At 34.4% G+C, this 21,668-nt stretch overlaps 1 protein-coding gene across 1 annotated transcript in view; it reads left to right on the forward strand.

Moving 5' to 3' along the window:
• LOC6544654 overlaps nt 1-19,486 on the forward strand; it is a 35,810-nt gene extending 16,324 nt beyond the window's left edge. Inside the window, exons 11-28 of the mRNA XM_026976466.1 lie at nt 277-458; nt 527-702; nt 1,392-1,523; nt 1,594-1,709; nt 2,142-2,526; nt 3,069-3,198; nt 3,251-3,346; nt 3,411-3,569; nt 3,646-3,728; nt 5,060-5,246; nt 7,831-7,971; nt 9,243-9,276; nt 9,725-10,374; nt 10,493-10,852; nt 11,884-11,978; nt 12,890-14,302; nt 15,246-16,148; nt 19,302-19,486. Coding sequence (XP_026832267.1) covers nt 277-458; nt 527-702; nt 1,392-1,523; nt 1,594-1,709; nt 2,142-2,526; nt 3,069-3,198; nt 3,251-3,346; nt 3,411-3,569; nt 3,646-3,728; nt 5,060-5,246; nt 7,831-7,971; nt 9,243-9,276; nt 9,725-10,374; nt 10,493-10,852; nt 11,884-11,978; nt 12,890-14,302; nt 15,246-16,148; nt 19,302-19,448 — 5,389 coding nt within the window. The 3' untranslated portion in view covers nt 19,449-19,486. The remainder of the gene's footprint in view (nt 1-276; nt 459-526; nt 703-1,391; nt 1,524-1,593; nt 1,710-2,141; nt 2,527-3,068; nt 3,199-3,250; nt 3,347-3,410; nt 3,570-3,645; nt 3,729-5,059; nt 5,247-7,830; nt 7,972-9,242; nt 9,277-9,724; nt 10,375-10,492; nt 10,853-11,883; nt 11,979-12,889; nt 14,303-15,245; nt 16,149-19,301) is intronic.
• The last annotated feature ends 2,182 nt before the right edge of the window (nt 19,487-21,668 follow it).

The following is a 21,668-nucleotide window of genomic DNA, read 5'->3' on the forward strand; positions in this document are numbered from 1 at the left end:
TTATGATCATTAAGTTTTCTAATTCCGTACAGACACGTTTTTTGACAATATATGATTTCGGTTTTATATCATATAAAAAAAGTTGTAACTTTATTATTTTCAATTAGTCTGCATTTTAATAGTAGATATTAGAAAAAAAGAAAATTTCGATGTTCTTGATGCTAAAGTGATTTTATAACTGCAAGGGTATATAAATTCCTTTTTATTTTATTTAAGATATTTATAGCGTATTTTTACATTACTTTTCACATGACATGTATGCTTTTTAAATTTCAGGTATCGCAATGATGATCTGGTAAATGTAAATGACACAACTCATTATAAAGGTGGTAATTCGGAAAATGTGGCTCTTGTTATCCAATCTACCGAAAAAGAGGACATTGGAAATTATTCCTGTCAATTGTCAAACAATATTGGCAAAGGAACTTCTGAACATAAAATTAATCTTGACGTGCAATGTAAGATAACCTAGAAATGTGCCCAAATACTTTTAAATATTTTAATATACTTAAAATCTTTATTTCAGATGCTCCAAGTGTCGAGATTCTAATGATACCAGAGGGGCCGGTGAAGGAAAGTGATGAATCAAATGTCACTCTTTTTTGCAACGTGTTGGATGCAAATCCTTCTGTTCTTACCAAAGTAAGGTGGTACGCCAACTCTACACTTCTTAAGGAACTTCCAGACTGCGAAGAATCAAGGGTACGTATTTTGGTTACTTGTGTTTACTGTTAGGTACATAACATTGAAGCCAGCTAGAACTGATCAAAATCAAACAACCATTACGTTGTAAACTCTTGCAGATGAATACTATGTGTAAAGTTTCCTTAACTCTAATATTTATACGCTTTACTCGTAGAGTAAAAGCGTATACTAGATTCCTTGAAAAGTGTGTAACAGGCAGAAGTATATATAATATATTATTGATCAGGATCAATAGCCGAGTCGATCTGGCCATGTCCGTCTGTCCGTCTGTACGTATGAACGCCTCGACATACATCGCCTCGCCCACATACATGCAGGGTAAGTTTGTTTCCAAATTTTGGCACGCCCACTCTAACGTCCATAAACCGCACAAAACTCTCACGGCCACACTTTTAAAAAATGTGATATTTTTGTATCCTTTTATATTTTATATTTTTGTAAATTTCTACAGATTTTCCAAAAAACATTTCGTCACGCCAATTCTAACGCCCACAAACCGCCCAAAACTGTTACGCCCACACTTTAAAAAAATTCTCGTTTGCACTTCCACTAGCTGGTAACTGGTTACTGGAGTAACTGGTACCTGGTAGTCGGGGAACTCGGCTATATCATTCTATCTTGATTCTGTTGTTGTGATTACAAGTAACAAAAATTAATAGTATTTGGTCTATTATTTTTACTTTTAGGAGGACCTGTGTCACATAGACCCAAGTAAGCTCTTGTTGGAGAGTATTGGACGTGGCTTCTTCTACAATTATTCCTGTGAGGGATTCAATGCTGCTGGCTGGGGTCCACGAAGCGAAGATAGAGAGCTGTTGGTCGGTTAAGCTGCTTTAAGCAAAGGCATTCAAAATTCACGTTTTTGCTTAAAATGTACGTTTCTTATAGGTACATTACGAGCCCGGTCCTGCGGCATTATCTCATTTTCCGTTAGTCGCCGTTAAGAAAAAGAGTGTGACATTCTCCTGTTCTGTAGATGATCCAGGATTTCCAGAATCAAATAGGTTTGTAGCACAAAAGGCCAACCAGAATCGCGAAAAGAAAAAAAAACCCCAACACGCTCCGCTTATTGATTTTCATACCGTCCAAGCATTGCAGCCGCAGGAGGCCGACATTGCTTTTGAAGCGATGCTGCTACATAAACACCAAAATCCCCTCCAGTCCAATGATCCGACTCAAACATCATTAGGAACACCACAAGAAAGCGCATCTCATCCAGCACATGAAATCAAAGAGACTCATGCTTTAATTGATTTACATTTAAACCATTCCCTTTGTACATTAATCACGCTCACCACCTACATGCCACAATCACAATTATTAACTCTATACACGGGGGTACAACCAAGAAACGACGCCTCCGCACCGTCCTACGCCCTTTACCGGAAAATGGGCAAATTTTCGTTTGTTGCTCAAATAGTTTCGAAACCCAACAGATTTCGTTGGCTACGCGGCGGTCGGGGTCCTCTGCAGGACATTGTGACGAAGGACTGGACGGTGGAGCCAGTGGGTCTGGATAGTCGGACCAATTATTCTTGCTACGCATACAATGAGGGAGGCAAAGGTGTGATGGCCACAGTAAACTTGGAGGTACACGCACCTCCGTTTTTCATAAAGAACTTGCCACAGTACACGGGAATTTTGCACTCCTTGTCAAATGCAACTTTGACTTGTCGCATCGAATGCGTCCCGCGATGCGACATATCTTGGCAAAAGGATGGTGTGCCAATAGAAAAGAACGACACCCGATATTTTGTAAAAGAAAAATACATGGATGCCTCCCCCGCAACGGGCGATTTTGAAAGCATGCTATCAGTCTTGGTGAGTATGCTCAATATGTATTACTTTATTCTAGCACAAAAACATTACGTTACACATCGGTAAAACCTAACTACAACCTGTAATTTCTCGATTTCCTTAAATAATAGAAATATCTCAAGGCGACAACAGTCAAGTTTAGAAGCTTAAATACCCTTGCAGTAAATATACATTTCAACAAAAGCTTATATATACCAACTAGGAAAACACTCTATGATTTTCAATTATTTTCCGACTGCCTTAAGAGTTTTCATAGTTCGGAAAACTGTGATTCGAATTTTAAATTTTTGGTGTTGAAAAATAACTGCTTTTTATGCTTCCCCTAAGGTAATACAAGAAATCAGAATTATAAATAAGTTATAATAAGTTAAATATGTTCAAAGCAATAATTTTAATCAGCTGTTCGACGTTGACAAACAATTCCAATTATGCCAAACGTTCTTGCGCCATCGTTATATTGGCATCGACATCGCTCAACAAGATTTTATTTTCAGCTTTTATTTGGTTAAGTGAGACCTTATTGACAATACATGCTGTGATTTCAGCATTTTAATATGCCCAATTGGCCTGATTCGAAATTCAATATCGAGGCTGATAATGCAAACTACACATGCGTATCAACGGGTAATAGCGTCGGCGGAAGCATAAGGAGTCGCACCTATTTTGGCATTGAGTGTGAGTGAAAATAAATATTTTATATACAACAAATTGAAACTTTGCCTAATAGACGCACCTGAAAATACGACGGTTTCGGAGAATATTGTTTATGTACAGGAAGGCACAATACCAGGACGCGTCATTTGCAAATCTCGAGCTAACCCAGGTTTGTTGTTCAACTATATAACTTTTTTAACCCTATATCATTACCCTACATCTTATTACTACAGAGCCTTCATATAAATGGATTTTCAAAAACCAAACTATAGCCAATGGCAATGCATTAATTATTAATACTCCCATGAACCGAAACGATAATGGAACATATACGTGTCGTGCGTTTAATAAGCACGGTAGCAGCATTGCGAAAACCGTAATTGAAGTCCACTGTAAGTGTAAGAAGTAAAATATGTATTTTAATAACATATAAACCTACTTTTCTCGTCTTGACATCATATTTTAAAGTTAAGCCACGTTGCGAAATCGAGAGACAAGAAATTGATGACCAGGACACGCTCGTTTGTATTGCGTACGGAAATCCACTAGATGTAAGTGTTTCCATGCTTAAGTGCATTAAAATCGACAATAATACTTGACCCGAATTTACCAAATTTAGTCCAAACCACAGGTGTTTTGCTGTACAACGCTGGTGCTATGTATCAATGTCTTTAAATACAAATTCAAATGTTTAATCGCTCTAAAACTGATGGTTTAGTTTAATCTTAATCATGCAAATAGCTAATCCACGTGCGACCCTTTCCTGGAATTCTCGTTTCTGAACTTCTCGTCTTTTACACTGTAACACTAACCCAAAAAGTTCTCAGAACTAAAAATGTAGAAATATCTGCGCTTTGTAAGGCTTAGACTAAATGTTAAATGTTGATTTCTTGTAGTTTTCTTTCCAATTTATACCGACAGACAAAGAAATGTTGAAATTTGTACTTCGTCCTTCCACTAGCATAATAATGGGTACTATTCACTAAATCGTGCAGTTTTGTTTTTAAATGAGGAAGTGTCTAACAATGTCAGAACAGAATGTATTCTAAAAGATATTTTTCAATCCGCAAATAAGGGATGTTAGAAAATCAATGTCGAGTTAGTGGTTCTCCGGCATCATCAAGATCTGATATGATATAATCCGAAAGCCGATAAGATCCCCCACAAACTCGTAAGATCGCCGGAAACTAGGGCAATCAGCTCGATACATGGAGTCCAGGACAAAGAAAGAAAATTAAAGTCAACAACTATGGTCAGTATTATAATATATGTGTTAGTAGATATAATATGGATGTCGGAGATGAAGGCTCCAGTCCATGGAGGAATAAAGGAGGAGATATCAAAGAAGTTGTCCTAGGAAGGTATATTCTGACAGATAGAAACGTCAACTTCGGAGTTGGTAAAAACCTGAAAGGGTAGGTCTAACATATGAGCTTTCTCCTTGGGTTTCTTCCTTAGGCCTCGCACGCACTATGGCTGAGATTTGAACTTGTTTATCTCCGCCTCCCTCTCTGCGTGAAAGTGCGCCCACTGAAAGTAAAAGTATTTCATTGTTTAGCTCCCTTATCAGCTCAGCAAGTTCAGCGGCGAATATACAATCCTTGATAGGTTCCTTGATATGAACTAGTGTAGCAAAACCAGCTAAAAAATTTTAGAAATTTATAGAAATGTACATAATATATAACAAAATTAAAAAATAGCACAACGTTAAAAAATATCAGCGTATATGTATCTGCATGCTTGATCTCAACATTCTAGCTGTTTTAGTTCCTGAGATCGAGATCATATTATAGAAATCCATATTATATAAATACAGACCGCCGAAACGAACTTGCACCAATTCGATCCTAATATAAATATATTACTCTTAATATTCTTGCAGGCAGATTTTTCTTGGTCAATTAAAACTGAAAATGAAACAGACGAAATCTTAGGCAGCGGAAAAAAGGAAACTTCTGTGGATAAGAGTTTTTACATATTGCAGACGGACTATGCAATATCCAGGACTTACAGATGTGTTGCAAATAATACTGTTGGTTACGGCCCATTTTGTGAAATTGAAGTAGCTGGTACGTATAAAATGAGCATTGACTTTTAAATAATTTTAAAGAGTTAGCATGTAAAATAAGGTTGCCAATTTATATGTGAGATACTTTTGCATATTTATTGATTATGCTTCTTCCTACCCGTTATTCGTTGAGTAAGAGGGTAAGATTCATTAAAAGGTGTTACAGGTATGTAGAAGTAACCTTTTCCGCTCCATAAAGTCCGACTCTGAAAAGATCATCATTGATATAGGGAGACGATGGAACCCTCTTTTTCCACCATCCTTGTTGCATCCAGAGCAGCTGACGTTGCTCCATATCTGGCCGGTTTGAGTCGGAAGTACTTAATTTGGTCAGATGGCTTCTTGCTCCAGTCGATTAGTTCAAAATGAGTAACGGGTATCTGATAGTCGAGAAACTCGACTATAGCGTTTTGTCTTTTAAATCATGTTCCAAGCATGGCATTGCCTTCAGAATATTTTCTTTTTGATTGAAAGTAAAATTTTTAATTTAAGCTAAATTTATTTTATTTTTAACAGCTGCTTCATCACTTTTAGTTTGGTGGCAAGGTAAATGCCAGAAAAACACCCATTCTAATTTTTTATAATATATATTATAAGGCTTATAGATATATATATAAGGCTTAATATTAGATACAGTACCACATATTTTATATTGTCATATAATTGCAACCTATTGTACTAATGCGCCTTTTTATGTTTTACTGTGTTTTTAAACATTCAAATTGAATTCCATGCATAACTAATTGAATTAATAATAATATATAAAGTGAGACCAAAAAGTAAGTAAATTTTAATTTTAAATTCTAATTTCATTTTTCATAGATACATATGAATAATATCACAAAATACATTTTTCATAAAGATTTTTTTATTACATTATCACATTCGATAAAATCTGTCATACATTTTTTTTAAAGGTATTTCCATTTTGTTATACATTAAACTGATATCTTGGAAAGCTTGGAAGTGAGATTAACCATGCAGATTCTATTGAGACATACGATGTTCATGTTTGTTTCAGAACGTTGATACACCCACAAACTGTCTTCCCCAAAGTTTTGATATTTTTTTATTTGTCTGAACAGTTTCTGTAGATTGTCAAAACTATTTTGGACACGCCTTCTCTAACGTCCACAAGCCGTAAGAGTCTGACACGCCCACAATTTTGACAACAGTTTTTTTTTTTTTTTTATTATTAGTTTGTTATATTCTGCCGGTATGCAAAATTTAGAAATTGTTCCGCTTCTTTTGAAATATTGATAGAAATTTACAGAACTTTGGACGTGGCAGCTTGTAGGCTTTAGAGTAGGTGTGGCAACATCGACAACGTCAGTAGAATCTGTCTGCTTGATTTCAACATGCAAGCTCTTATAGGTTCTGGACGTCCATATGGACGGACAGACGAAAGAACAGACGGACATATCATATTTTTTTATCATTATAAAAATAGTTTGCACTATTGGAATGTTGGTAATCTGCCGAATTTGTTAACACTGTTAAGCATATTTCACTTCCTTAATTATTTATATTTTTTATAAAATACATTTGAAGATGTCGAAATAAAACATCTTTTTTGATGATTTGCATGCCTCACTTTTTTCTAAGAAGAACAATTTTGCATCACAACAAAATTTACGCCAGCTTTGTTTCTTAATCGAAACCCATTGAATCGGGGGTACTTGTCAAGAAACTCGAAGTTGTAACAGCATGATCCATGTAATCGCGAGTCGAAACTACTAAATTAATATAATTTATTTACTGTGAATACAATAATTAAAAAGTGTACCTATTTTTTAAAACTCAAATTAGGGTTTCCGCTTGCAGGATAAGCTTTATATAGTCGTGCTTGACTCATAATTTTCTAATTCCTTAAAACTTCATCGCCGAACTATACAGTACTCAGCAAGTACATTAATATACTCGTATTACAATATAATATATTTTATAACCCTAAACCCAAGCTCCAATAAAACTTAAAACATTTTTAAACTGGTCTATACACAGTTCATACTAACGAATTTTTTTAATATATAATTTTTTTAAGGAAAGTTTAATATAATAAGGAGAAAGCAAAACAAGATAGATTTTCGGGTAGAAGGTGTTTAAAATGTTGCTGATTATCGTTTAACATAGATCAATGCGAAAAAATTACAAAAACCTCCTTTAACCTAAATGGTAGCTACTTACATAGATATTGTTTTACAATAAATCATATAAATATTTAATATAAAATAATACAATACTTTTATATAAACATGTTTTATATTAAATCAAAGTTATGTATATTTAAGTTACATATGTAAAGAGCATTTACACGATATGAAAGACAGGTTGTCTTACCATTTTACTTTCAATAGAGATTTTTACAAATGAATACCATACGTATATTCAAAATTGCTCGCTTCGTTAAATGACATATTGCATTTATTTAATATATATTCGAAACAGTTGAACATATTTTTATTTTAACAGCCCCAAAGTGTCTAATCTATAACTAAGTAAAGTTAGATTCATTTCGTATAAGCACCTTTATTACAGCTACAAAAACAAACATTTCATAATTCTCCGTTTCATTCGCAATTTAGAGCAACTCGCATGGTGGCAACTCTGGGAAAAGAACACACTGATCATACTCGTGGCTGCTATCTTGGGATTAATGCTGACTGTAATTATAATATGTTGCATAATTATATGTATTTGCCGTCGCCGCCGACGCCAGGATAAATGTGAGTATGGTTATTTAAAAGCAAAACGATTTTCTTACAAACAATTTTTGTAATACAAATTCTAAGCAACAATTAAAGCGAACAACAAAAAAGCTTGCACAATTTGTTTAAGAAAAAACACTAAATTAAAAAAAAATAATTTCGTTGTTTGATTGTTTTAACATGAACTCCTAACGTTCCGACAATGCATGAGCAAGGCTATTTTCAAAAAATTTCGCATGATATATTTTAGTGTAGGCTGCCAAATTATCAGGTATAAATCAAATCGGTATAGACAGATTTTTACACTTTAACTTCGTCGTTTACCAGCTTAAACTCTATGGGCAAGGGACACGATTGCAAAATTTTAATTTTTTGGTACAGTGACTCTAGTCAAATTCAGGGTAAGGATGAATATAACTACGATTATAGGCTATGTTTATGCGAAACACCTAAATTGTTTGCTTTTATTTGGTCTCAGCTGTTACTGATGCCTTATGGTTAAAACAAAAATTAAAATATTTTAAAGTTTGGGCGTTACAGCTTTGGGCGGTTTGTGGGTGCTAGAGAAAACATGGTCAAAATGTTTTATGTATAGGGATAGCAAATGGCAAGACAAATAGTAAAATGAAACAATTTCAAAACATTTTGTAAAAGTGTAGGCGTACCAGTTTTGGGCGGCGTGCGGGCGGTATAGTGGGCGTGGCAGTTTCTTGGCATATCGATAGAAATTTACAAGATATATAAAAAAATAAAAAAATTTAAAATTTTTCAAAAGTGTGGGCGGGACAGTTGTATGCGGTTTGTGGGCGTAAGATTGCGCGTGGCAACATTTGGAAACAAACTTGCGCTGCGTCTATGTCTCTGCAAACCGATTGCAAAAATTATATTCGCAAGTGAGGTAGTTTCCGTACCGACGGTCTTAAGGAGTTCGGCTATGGCCGGGTGGGGGAGTTAGGAACTATTACCCTTTTCGCCTGGGCTTCTCATTGTCTTCCTTGGACTCTGTTCGGATTACTGGACGTGCTGGCAGGCTGGCGACCTGCCCCCAAATGCGGTCGGAGTACGACATACCTATAAGAAAATTAATATGATCATAATTTTATTATATTTAAATATAGTAAACGTGTTTGCTTGACTTTTTTATTTAAGTATTTAACATGTTCGATTTGCTTTACATTTGCGACGGTGCGACATCAATAAACGCTGTATTTAACGCAACTAACTCGCATGTGCTTCAACAACAATTCCACGCATATATGACATACACACAACTACACCTATATGTACAGATCTCACGGAAGTGCCCATAAGTTCTATCCAAAGGTAAGTAATAATTGTAAATTACAAATCATTTAATTAAAAGCTTTTTTAACTACATATGTTAATGCACAGGCTTTACCTAAGTACAAACCTTTTTCCTTTTTTAATGGGGAATACTGTCAGAAATTGGAAATGAGTTCCATAGACTTTTTTATCGTCAGTTTTTTAGTAATGATGGCTAATTCCGTTATATTAATTTTTTTATTCAATTTTCAAAATAATTATTTACAACTTTCATATCTTCCGAACCTAATTTTTCTGTGCATTTATTGGCCATACAAATTATTTATAATTGTCTCACTATTGCAATAAAAATAAGTGTCTGCATAACTTGATAATGTTAAAATAAGCTTTGCATGTAGATACCCTAGAATGTTTTACTAACTAAATTAAATTTTTACCTTGAATACTGCACCTTCATACGCGTCCCAACCCCACACACCATTATTAGTGTATTATCCGATCAGTTAGAAATGTCACGAGCGGGTGGTAATCTATCAACACAGGATAAATGTACAGCCTTTTTGCCAAAGCCATCTTCCTCGCGCTTCATTGGTAACGCACCGAAATCGCCACCGCGCTGGCCAATTCGACCTGGAGTAATGCTTCACGTAAGCAGCAACACCAAAGAAAATCTGACTGTAAATCGAATGACAGCAAAACCGAACGCATCTGGTAATAGTGGCGACATGAGCCAGTTGTCGGCCCAGTTGAATGCTGTATTAAACGGAAGTCGGGAAAACTCCGATGGCACCATCCTAACCGAGTTGTCTGCGGTGTCAAGGGATATTGCAGCATCTGAGGTTTCTTCACTAGAAGCAGCAAACCGAATGGAAGCAACTGTATCGATTACAGAAAGGAATGCATCTACAGCAGTGGCGCCCCAGGAAAGCTTATCTTCCAAAACTCATAGAGGTGCCCAAAACAAATTGGATCATATTTGGTCATTGCTTTTTAAAAAAGCAGACGATTGCACTCGGGATAGTCAACGGAGCCATGTTGGCCTTTTGCAGACATTTTGGCGCGGGCTGGCTTCTAATGAAAGCACTTCTGGATTCGAAACTCAGCATCGTTTGAAAGGAATACGTTGCAGCGGAAGTGGTTGAGTATATTTAGATAATTTTTATTTGAGCCATATTTCATGAACATATTTCTTCTGTTCTCGTTTTCTTATTTTTTCCTTATGTTCTGTATACATCAACAAATATCCATCCTCTAGTAACCTACAAAAAGGCAAAAGATTCTGTACATGCAACGTCTGACGCAGCACCAAATGGCGAATCATCCTTAACAATAAAGCCCAACAACTGCCAGTCGTCCGTATCAATTCAATTGCCTTCAAATTTGAAAGAAAATACAGCTCTTTTTTTAATAAAAGAAAAAAGGAATAATTTTTCGCAGGAAATAGAAAATATACCGTGTAATGTTGCTCCTCCTGTAACGAGGGGAAGCTCTTTGGAACCTCCCCCGAGACCTGCACCTCCATCATTACCATTGAAGAATTTGTTTAATATAACCAGCTGGAACTGTTCTGGTAATTCAGCAATGATCCCATCCAATATACTCGATAAAGAGCAAAGTAAGAATACATACACGTTTTTCGACTTTACTAAGAATTTGGGTATCCGAACAATATTTCAGTAATAGATTAAAAACCACAAAAAGTTCCCTTGGAATATTTAAAGAACTGTAATTTACATACTTATTACGAGTATATGTAGACTAAAACATACTAATCGACATACCCGTTATTCAGCTAATCATGGGTCTTCGAAATTTACTCATTAGCGTAAGTTATTTGCTTTTGTTAACATCCGAAATCAGAGGATTCGGCGGGAAACTCTACAGTTTTACATCTTCCTGTTATTTAAAATATCTTTATATTCGTGGAGAGTACAAACCGATTTCAGTCAATAGTTAGCAACACAGTAAAGTACATAAAATATGTATTCCCTCAGATTAAAAGTAATATGCATGAAACTTTCCCAAAGGCCTAATTTCTATTGCAGATGACATATAAATCGAGAAGGGCAGAATCTGACCACTGAAAATAAATAGAAAAATGTACTTTTGTTTTTTCATCATAAAATGCTTTTATTGGGTATATAATACACAATTATTTCAATATTATACTATTTGATATGAATCGGACGATTGTATTATTTAGCTGCGATAGAAACAAGCGGGAAATTATTCGAAGATAATAGAAAGAAATTCATAGTGTCGCTGCTTTTGATCACAAATTGTTCTTATTCGTAATTCAACAAAATAAAAAAGTTCGTACCATCAATTCAATCGTAAGTAGAATAAATTATGAAATACTATTTGAAGATTATCACGTTGCTTATACGTACAATTAAAGAAGTTACCATTGGCCGTTGTTTGCATGTTCCTTCAATGTTAAATATTAAGCACTACTCTGATCTACTGACTATGAACTAAAAATATAATTTGAAACCTTATTTTTGACTTTTTTAAATTTATTTCTCAACAATTTTTTTTAAATTATTTGATTTTCTTTTCTTCTCGTTTGCTTTCCATATACCAAATATAAATTCCTGGGAATATATTTAAAATACAACCAATCCATACCATATATGCCTCATATAGTAAACGACAAGTCGTCTTCACTGGGGGAACCGTTGACGGAACCTGGCGAGTATGAGAATCTTCCATTTCATGGTCTGCAAACGGCACCTAACAAGGTACAATAAACATATATATAATCTTCCTTACACTCCATGAATACTTTTACGATCACTTGACCTATTTCCATTAATTACTTGGTTACGCAATTTTGTATCCTGCATTGCAATATTTTTGATCAAAATTCAAAAAAACTGGTTTAGCGTGTACTTAAAACATTTATTGTTTATAAATCGTACATTGTACACTCATGCTTCATTTGTCCACATACTTGCTTTTTTACTTTTTAGCCGCTTCAGGTAATTTGGAGAAAATGTTTTGATTGGTTACCATGCACAAACTCCAGTTCTGAATGAAAAAACATTTATTTCAATATAAATTTAAAAGCGAAAACGTACCGTATTCGGAATCTGTGCATTGTAATCAATCAATTTATTAGATCCAATTAATGCAATTTTTTCGGTACACAGTGTATTTTAAGAAGATCCAAAATTTAAGAGTAGCCGCCAAGGAATTTTATTTATAGTTTAATTTCAAAAAAAAATTGTTAATTTTTAAGTAGAAAGTTAAAACAGTTACAATAGTTCTATTATTTTGTACACCAATTTCATTTTGAACTATGATTATACATAGCTGGGTAAGATATCTAAACGGATTGAATACGTTAAGACAACACTGAAACATTTTAAATATATATTATAGACTTAAACGTTTTTCTATAATTTATGTGGATAATCCATGATTTATATCTTTATTGTTGTTCGCTAGCAAACACTATAAAACACACAAGAATATGACAAATTGATAAAATATATAGAATATTTATAAAATATTTAAATTTTAGAATATTTATAGAATTTCCTTTGACTAATACTCATTACTAAAAACTGAACTAATTTTTTTCTGTTACCTTTGCTTCTGTGTGCTCCTTGCTAACTTGTGATGCTTACGCAATGGATTTGTTAACCAGTTCTCTACTACCCCTACAAATTTTAATAACAACACAAATGCGGTGCGCGTTGCTCAAAGACCCAAGACACTGATTGGAAATATCAATCAGCCATCTGTCGGCCATTACCAAGATTGCCAGGCCATTCAAGATCCACTATTATACCAGCAACAATATTCTTCCGATCAGGACACACAAAATGATCAGAGATCACAGTACAACACAAAGCACCGCCTACCAAATAATGTTGAATATAACCAAAGCCAAAATAAACCAGATTTTAATAGCCTAAGCAATGGCTTCCCTAAAAGTTACACTGAGTATTACCAGCAGCATCAGCATCCGGAAAAAATGCAAATGCAATTTCCACCAGGAGCATCTCAAGAGTTGAACAGCATTTCGCTATCTAATGTTAATTTATTGAATGGCACAGATCATATTCCACACTCGGCACTGGTTAATATTAACCCATTCCTGGCGGCCTCTAACTTCAGAAAATACGATAAAATGAGCGAAGAATTACTTGGCAGTATGCCACGTGCGAGGCACAACAAAGGCACTTTGAACTTTGAAAACAAATTTTATTCGCTTAAACATCCAGGCGGAAACAAGCTAATAAATCGGGCCCTGGATAAAGACTATTCCATAGGTGGTACCGCCTCATCAACACCCTCCGGTACTGAATATACCTCCCTTTCGAAATGCAAGATGCACAATTCCTTTAACTACAATAGGCCCTGCAATGTGGGCACGAACATGCAGCCGATGCGCTTATATGATCCTTCTGCTTACCAGAACATGGTTGTGGAGCACGGAGATGATCCAGATATAGAGTCTAAAAAAGGCGGCGGCAACCTGACTACTGTCCAAATGCACACTCATCCAGGCAAAGATAAAATAAAAAAGCAACACCATTGGCATCACCAACACCGGGAAAAAAAAGATGAAGGTCTGGGTTCTGATGTGCATCAAGTGGAGCCTGAGCGCATCAGCATATATCGAAGCGACTCTGGAATTTCCAACAGCTCTTACGAGTCACAATTTTCAAAACCGAAAAAGGCAACCCTAAACACATCCTCTGGCCCATTAGTTCGAAACCATGCACACAAAAACATGGAACCCCAGATCAGTGTTTTCGATGCGTCCTATGCAAGTAATGTTTCTGAAAGCGCGCCACAATTAGATAATAAAACATCGCATCAGTCCTGCACAGTGCAAAGTGTTACATCTTCGCATTGCAACCGTCCTCAGCCACGAAATCGGTACAGCGAGGAGACTACTAAAAATGATTTCGAGCTGCATCAACTGGGTCACCACTGCGTGGGGCCGGCTTCTCCGCCTTCAGAATGCATTAGTTTAGATAGCTCCAGCAGAAGCGAATATTTTAAATCGGCGGGGCCAGCCCAGTGTAGTAGTGTTCAGACACCGAATGAGGTAGGTATTCGAATATGCAAATAAAGACACGACGTTGTGGAAGAAGGGGAATATATACATAATAGTTCTTGCTTTTTAAGAGACGATTCCTTGACAACTAGAACTGGCCGGGTATACCTCAAGATTCGATCAATAATAGATTTGATCGATAGTTTCCAGTCCTATAAAGTATATATTCTTGCCACGTCCGTCTGACCTTCCGTCCTTAAGTTCGTCAGTCCGTGATCGTCTGTCTGTCCGAATGAATGTCGCGAGAACAAAGAGAATACACTTTCAGTCGACTGTCAGACGCAGAAAACTTTATTCTGATATATACTAAACGTTAAATAAGTGCTACAAAGCATTAACAGATTAAAAAAAAAAAATCTATACCAATGGAAAGAAAAAGAATTTTTTTTTACATTTAACATTTTTACTTTAACAGTTTTATTTTAGTCGGTTGCGTCATTAACTTTTTCATTTTCTTGCGAGCAATATCGTCAATACTTATGACATTTTAGTCATTTTTTCTTAAAGTTTATATGCCAAAAACATAACAGTTTGTTTCTTCGATACCGTAATAAAATCCGACCTCTTGCTTAAAAAACCTGATCCAGGAAACTTAAAATGTTTATTTCGAGACTAATTTATAATTTATGTCTGGTAGTCCTGGTAGTAAAAGGAGGAAGCAAATTGTGCCTTACAATAAAATATTCGTTCACGAGTTCCTTAACAGTACTACTAAAGTAATTTGCAATAACTTGTAGTTATTGCATACCCTTATTCCTTCTTCAATTATTTATATATATTTTAGGCTTTTATTTTAGATCATGTTTCAAACTTTATTTACTTTCATGATTTTTATACACGTGGGATTAATACGGCGACAACATAACTACAACGCATTTTTGACAAAACCCGCATAATGCATGTTTTTACAACCTAATGTTTAAACTAACGGCAGAAAATCCAACCGCTCGCTATTAATCCCTTTCCAGTTAAAAATGGGAAGTATGAAGCATGCACCAGTAACAAAACCAACAAGAAACAACGAAGACAAACCATCAGCAACCCATACGAACATATCCAAAGCCACCCATATGCAAGACCTGGCGACCTTTGTGACGTCTCCAGAAAATTCCAGAGTACCAGCTCAGAAACCTCTAAAGCTTACAATTCTGGCTCCAAATCTGACACGAGTGCTCCTAAAACAGCAGCGCCAGAGCCAGAGCATTCGAAAGTCAAGAACAAAAAAAACCGGACTGGCGCCAATAGAGAACATTATGAAGAAATGCTAGCTTCAAATAACTCACAGGCGTCAAGACTAGGTTCTCTAGCCGACATCGATGATTTTCCGTCCGAGGTTCCGTCGAACGCATTGGTAGCTAATCCCGTAGATGGCCAGTACGATTGCTTAGTGGTGCGACGACCAATGCGCATGCCGTTGCGTAAACATCACACCTTCCATTTCCAAAGCACTCAGACGGCCAACGGCAAGCTACAACAGCTGCGGGAGCGAATGCAACTTCAGCTACACGAAAGTAGGAAGGTCGATCAAGGTCAAGAGTTTCCACTGGTGTTTGATGCGCTGGAATTAAGTGAAAAGCATGCCTTCAAGCCCATTTCACCAATACCTACGATAAGCAAGTCGGCAGTGCAGAGTACAAGGGAACAGGATCAACTCGATTGTCCTCCGCAACATGATTCTGCACGCCATTTGCAAGGGGCAGAAGATGATGAAGACCTTGGATACAGTTTCTGTGAAGAAGAATGCGCTGTAGAAAACGATATAAATCCCACCTCAGACAATCTTATTACTGCCCCGCCCAACAGCTCCTGTACATCGAAGGCTGTTGAAAACGCGACTGTAGGTGCTCTTAAATACTTTATGTCGCAAAGTAGTTGTGAAGTGCATATTTAAGTATTAAAATAATCATGACGAATAAAGCCTAAGTGACACAAACAAGGTATTTAATATTAAGTATACTTAGAAAAATCTATTAATACACTCAAAACCAAAAACCAAACCATTGTCCGTAAAACAAAACTAATAAATCTAAAAAAACTTCATTGTGTGTTGTAGTTTCGGGATGTACAATATATTTTATACCCGTAACTTGTCGAAAAAATGGTATTTAGATTCATTGAAAAGTGGAGTGGCAGGTTGAAGGAAGCTTTTCCGACCCTATAATAACGATTTATTCATATTACTTAATCCGCTGTCCGTACGAACGTTAAACTCTCTTGAACTATGAAAGCTTGAAAGCATAGCATGCAGATTTTGGTAGATCTTGGCTTTTAATCTTGGCCACGTCCACCATCTGGCTACCAACTGCCCAAAGCTGTCACGCCCACACTCTTGAAATATGATTTGAAATTTTTCTTGCTTTATTATTCGCTTTCAAATGTTTAGTCGTAAACATAAAATGTAACTAGCAGTTGTGACTAGCAGTTTTAATAGTTTAAATGTTGAACCTAAGCTGTTCTCGACAATGACATACATGGTTATTATTATAAAAGTTTCAATTATTTTCAAAAAACAGCGTTTTGCACCATCATAATGCATCGTATGGCATCGACTTATGTTAATATTTTTGGTTTTACTGTTCAATAAGAAAGTGGATTAAACCTGGTGTTTTTGCAGGATGAAGAGTAGGAAATGTCATACATGTAATTTTTGTATTTTAGTGTACCGATATATTTCGATCTAACCTCCGGGGACTTAAACGTTACGATATGTAAATAATAAGCTTATAAATAAAAAATAATTTGTTTATGCAAATTCTATTTTGTCGGACGTCAAACTGTTAGGGCAATACATTGTACAATCCAATTACTATAATTAAACTGCGTTTAAAAGTTAATATAATTCCCCTGGTTATCACGCAGCCAATTTTTAAAATCTGATCTATTCACGACTTCTTTAATATTTACAAAGCGTTAACGTTAAAAATGTCAATTTGTTTTTTGAGTGATTTTACAAATGTTTTTTAGCTCAGTGACGAGAATCTGATAGTCGCGGAAATCAATTGCAGGGTTCTTCCAAAGACAATAGAAATTCAAGAATTCTGATTCTAGAATTTTAGAATTATTCTAGTGTTTTTGATTCTTCCTTGCTATGCTCTTGTAGAGGATTTATTTCTTTAAGTTAGAAGTGTACAACGTAGTGAAGAAGTCTTTTTCTTCCACATACAGGATTTTAGAAGAAACACCCCTAAGCAAGATATTTTTTATGGTTGTCTTAAAATTGCAATACTTTGTATTTCCTAAAAAATGTTTACCGACTTTAAAAAAATTAAAAATTAAAATTATTAGAAAAATCAATTTGAAACAATTAAAGGTTTGTAGATTATCTACCTTCTTACCTACCTTCTGAAGATACTGAAGTTTTCAAAATGTATTGGATAAATTAAGAACATAAGTCATATTTAGCATTAGGCCGGCAAAACCACAGTTTGATAAGGAAATAAGTTAGAATTACCAACTGCAAGTTACTTAGTATAAAAAAAGAAATAATAATTACGGATGTATATATTTTATATATTATTTTGTAAGCTATTTCTTAAAAACTGAATTCAATCTTGACAAAAACGTATCCTGTAATAATATATACTTTGAATTATATTACTTTAAATTAGCTCAAAGTTAATTTCAATATGCTATTATGCCTAAACTCTTAAATATATCATTTTAGCAACATACATTTAGATATTATAATACATCTCAAAAACTTGCCTCTCCTAGGAGTGTCAATACCCTTGCGGATATATTATAATGATCAAAAATGAAAATATATTGTTAATATTGCAAATATAGGGTTTACTTAAAAAAGGCAATTGTTAATGGATTTCAGATATCCAAAATTCAACATCAATTACGTGCACAAACTATAAAACAATGGAAATAGTTTATAGTAGATAGCTCTAAAGCTTAGCCCGCAAACGGGATTGAAAAACGGTCAGAATAAAGGGCCAAACATTAATGCATAATAAGACCAACAACTAAATTACCAACTGCAAGGGTAAAAATATTGTTTTTATTTGTAAGCCAATAAAACAAAAAATATGATTAGGCAATTCAATAATGTAGCAATATGTCAAGGTTTAAATTGTAATAGTAAAATATAATTTCAGGACTTATGCCGCCAAATCGCATACAAAATACAAGCTTGGTCACCAGTGTTTTTAGACGCTGAAAATATATATTTTAATGCTAGTTTGTTAAAAGGATTTGTTTTTTAGTTATCTCTTAAGTTTAGAGCCATTTTATTCTTTAATGCAATTGGAAACTTACAAGTAGTCAGTCCACAAGTCTTAAGTCTGAACAACTTTGTATATATATGTATACTATTAATTTTAAGAATGTATACAACACAGCAAATGTATTAATTAGTTATAAATGCCCAACAACCAAGTATAGACTGTTACAATATTAGCATGTAAACATAAACCCCTAACCAAAATGTGTGTAATATTCGAATATCAAAGAGAACTAGTTATTTTTTTTTTAAATTCTGTTGGCGGCTCGCTCAGAACAATTGGATTCTTTATAAGTAAAATAAATTAAACCATCATTCACAACATTTTCCGACAATTTTACAAAAGTTTTCATCAATTCTCCTAAAAGAAATAAATTGTAATTTTTTAGCATCTTTCCGACTTTGAGGATCCTTACAAAAGCAGCAATACTTATATATTCTAAGATTTTATTTGAATGCATTTTCCATAACAGAGATAATGTTTATTGTCCGAGTAGAAAGAAGGTAAATCTAATTTTTGTTTAATTAATCAATTCAATCATTTTTATTAGTATTTTTCGCTATAATTTAATAAATGGATTTAACAAAGGCAAATTTTATCTGACAGCCACACCATTAATTTTATTAAATTTCATAATTCATAACTAGGCGCTATTTGTTATACATTTGCATGAAAATAGCTTGTTTTATCAATATTATTGAAACATAACGCCTTAAATATTTGACAGCTTTTCACTTATATTATTTCCCTTATCCATACAGCCAATAAATGCCAACATTTTTGATGATGAATTCATTTATGCTGATCTCGAGAGTCAACATTACGGACCTATCAATTACAAGGCGGCTTCACTATACTCACAAGTAAAAAAAAACAAGAAGTCAGGCGCTCTTGATGAATTTAAATAATCTTCTCTTTTGTTTTGACAATGCATTTTAAATAAAAAATTGCGTATTTTAGCTTAGAAACTTTTTTGAATTTTTTAAAGTGTTAAAAATTTGTAATATGGAATAAAAATTGAATAAAAAAAATAACATACAAAATTATTATTTTACACGTTGTCACTTACTCAACCTCTCACTCTGAAATCTTTATTTTAACACTCGATTTTAATGGAGGTAATCACTGAATGGGTTTAGATTAAGTACGATAAATAAAAGATAAATATTAGTAAGAATGTGTCGAAATGGTTCGAGGCAACCATATTAGATTATTATTAGCAAAAGTAAATAATAAACGTTAAACAAAAACATTAAATTGTGTAACCGTTTTTTCAATATTAAAGAATTTTACTAAAAATGTTTCTGACAAATATTTTCACTTTCAAAAAAAAAACGGATTTTGTAGGTAAGATTAACCTTAGGATTAACGTAGGACTTAACCTTGAATTCTCTGTTTGATAATAATCCTTTATAACTAAAAGTTTGTAGCGTGCGTTATTATTTGCTTTGCCAACTTGTATCGGTATGCCAGAAAATTTTTGAAAGCTGAGGCACGCTAATTGAATTAAAAAAGCGCCAACATTTGTGCGGTTGCCCTAATTTTATATAAGAATTTATTCAGAAAATTAAATTCCCTTTTGTGTTGTCAGTACCCCATCAACTGGATTACGCCATATGACAAACCGTCTTGTAAAATTTGTTCCGTCTTTTGTTTAGCACGGAAGCTTATTGGAACATCTCACTTTGGTTGAAGGTCCACAAAAATCTTATTATAATTAGCAAAATTATTAAAAAAATTCATTTGCAAAAATATATCAAGAGAGAGTGCTATAGTCGAGTTCCCCGACTATCAGATATCCGTACTCAGCTAGTGGAAGTGCAAATGAAAAATTTCAACATTTTCTGGAATACCGGTAGAAATTTGGAAAAAAAATAATGAAATGAAAAAAAAAACTTGAAATTTTTTTGAAAAGTGTGGGCGTGACAGTTTCGCTCGATTTGTCGGCGTTGCAGTGGGCGTGGCAAAACGATTTTTGCAGATCTAATGAAAAAATATCACAAATGAAAAAAATATCACAACTTTTTTCAACGGGCGTTGGAATGGGCGTGGCCACAAATAAAAAAAAAATTTTACATATTTGAGAAGTGTAGGCGTGGCAGTTTTATGCTGTGTTCACATTAGGAAACAAACTTGCGCTGCGTCTATGTTTCTGGAAGCTGCATGCCTAATCTCAACATTCTAGCTTTTGTAGTTGCTGAGATCGAGGCGATCATACGGATAGACGGGCATTGCCAGATCGACTCGGTTATTGATCCTGATCAGGAATATATATACTTTATGGTCGGAAACGCTTTCTTCTGCCTGTTACATACTTTTCAACGAATCTAGTATACCCTTTTACTCATTAGTTTCTTGTTTGTGTATATGGTCTACTCTATGAATACTGTTGCTAGATTTGTAAGTCTTTCCGGAGTCATTGTAGAGCGCAGGTATTTTTTTAAGTTTTAATATAAAAAAGGACCTTTCCCCGCTTGCTACTTTTTTTGGCATATTTATTTTAATTCGTAATTGTATGGTAACGTTAGGACATAGCTGTGAAATTGTAAAAACATATAAATTCAAGAATTTTTACCTGAGCATGATTTAATTTTTTGAAAAATGTCTGCCATGACATCATTTCTTTACACAAATCATTACCGTTAAAATCCAATTAATCATTTGCTGAAAGTTTCTCCTGTAAACGATGGCAGCTACTTAATAATCGTTTTTAAACTCGGTCATCGTTGTGATTATTCAATAAATTAAATCTTTCATCTAGTATATAAAAAACACATTAATTTTAAAAGAGGTTTTCGAAAAGACGTTCATAATCAAAACTCACGGCGTCTCAGGGTCTGGATATAGACGTTTCAAATTCAGACTCGACGTCTAATTTTTCGGCAATTTTCTTGACATCACTTACAATTTCTTCAAAATTTGCGTATTCATATCGACAGATTCAAAAATTACTTACAAAATTTACTTTCGTCAATATTGTATGAAAGAAAAGGTGCATATGTTTTCTGCTATACATTTAGATTCCTCATAAGATATTATTTGACATTTCATATAATATATTTAATTTTGTAAACAGCGGTGCATCTTTCCGCTTGACCATCTTGTTTCAGATAACGGTTTTAAGATTT

Source organism: Drosophila erecta, unplaced genomic scaffold (assembly GCF_003286155.1).
Source record: "Drosophila erecta strain 14021-0224.00,06,07 unplaced genomic scaffold, DereRS2 tig00000021-arrow-pilon, whole genome shotgun sequence".
NCBI lineage: Eukaryota > Metazoa > Arthropoda > Insecta > Diptera > Drosophilidae > Drosophila > Drosophila erecta.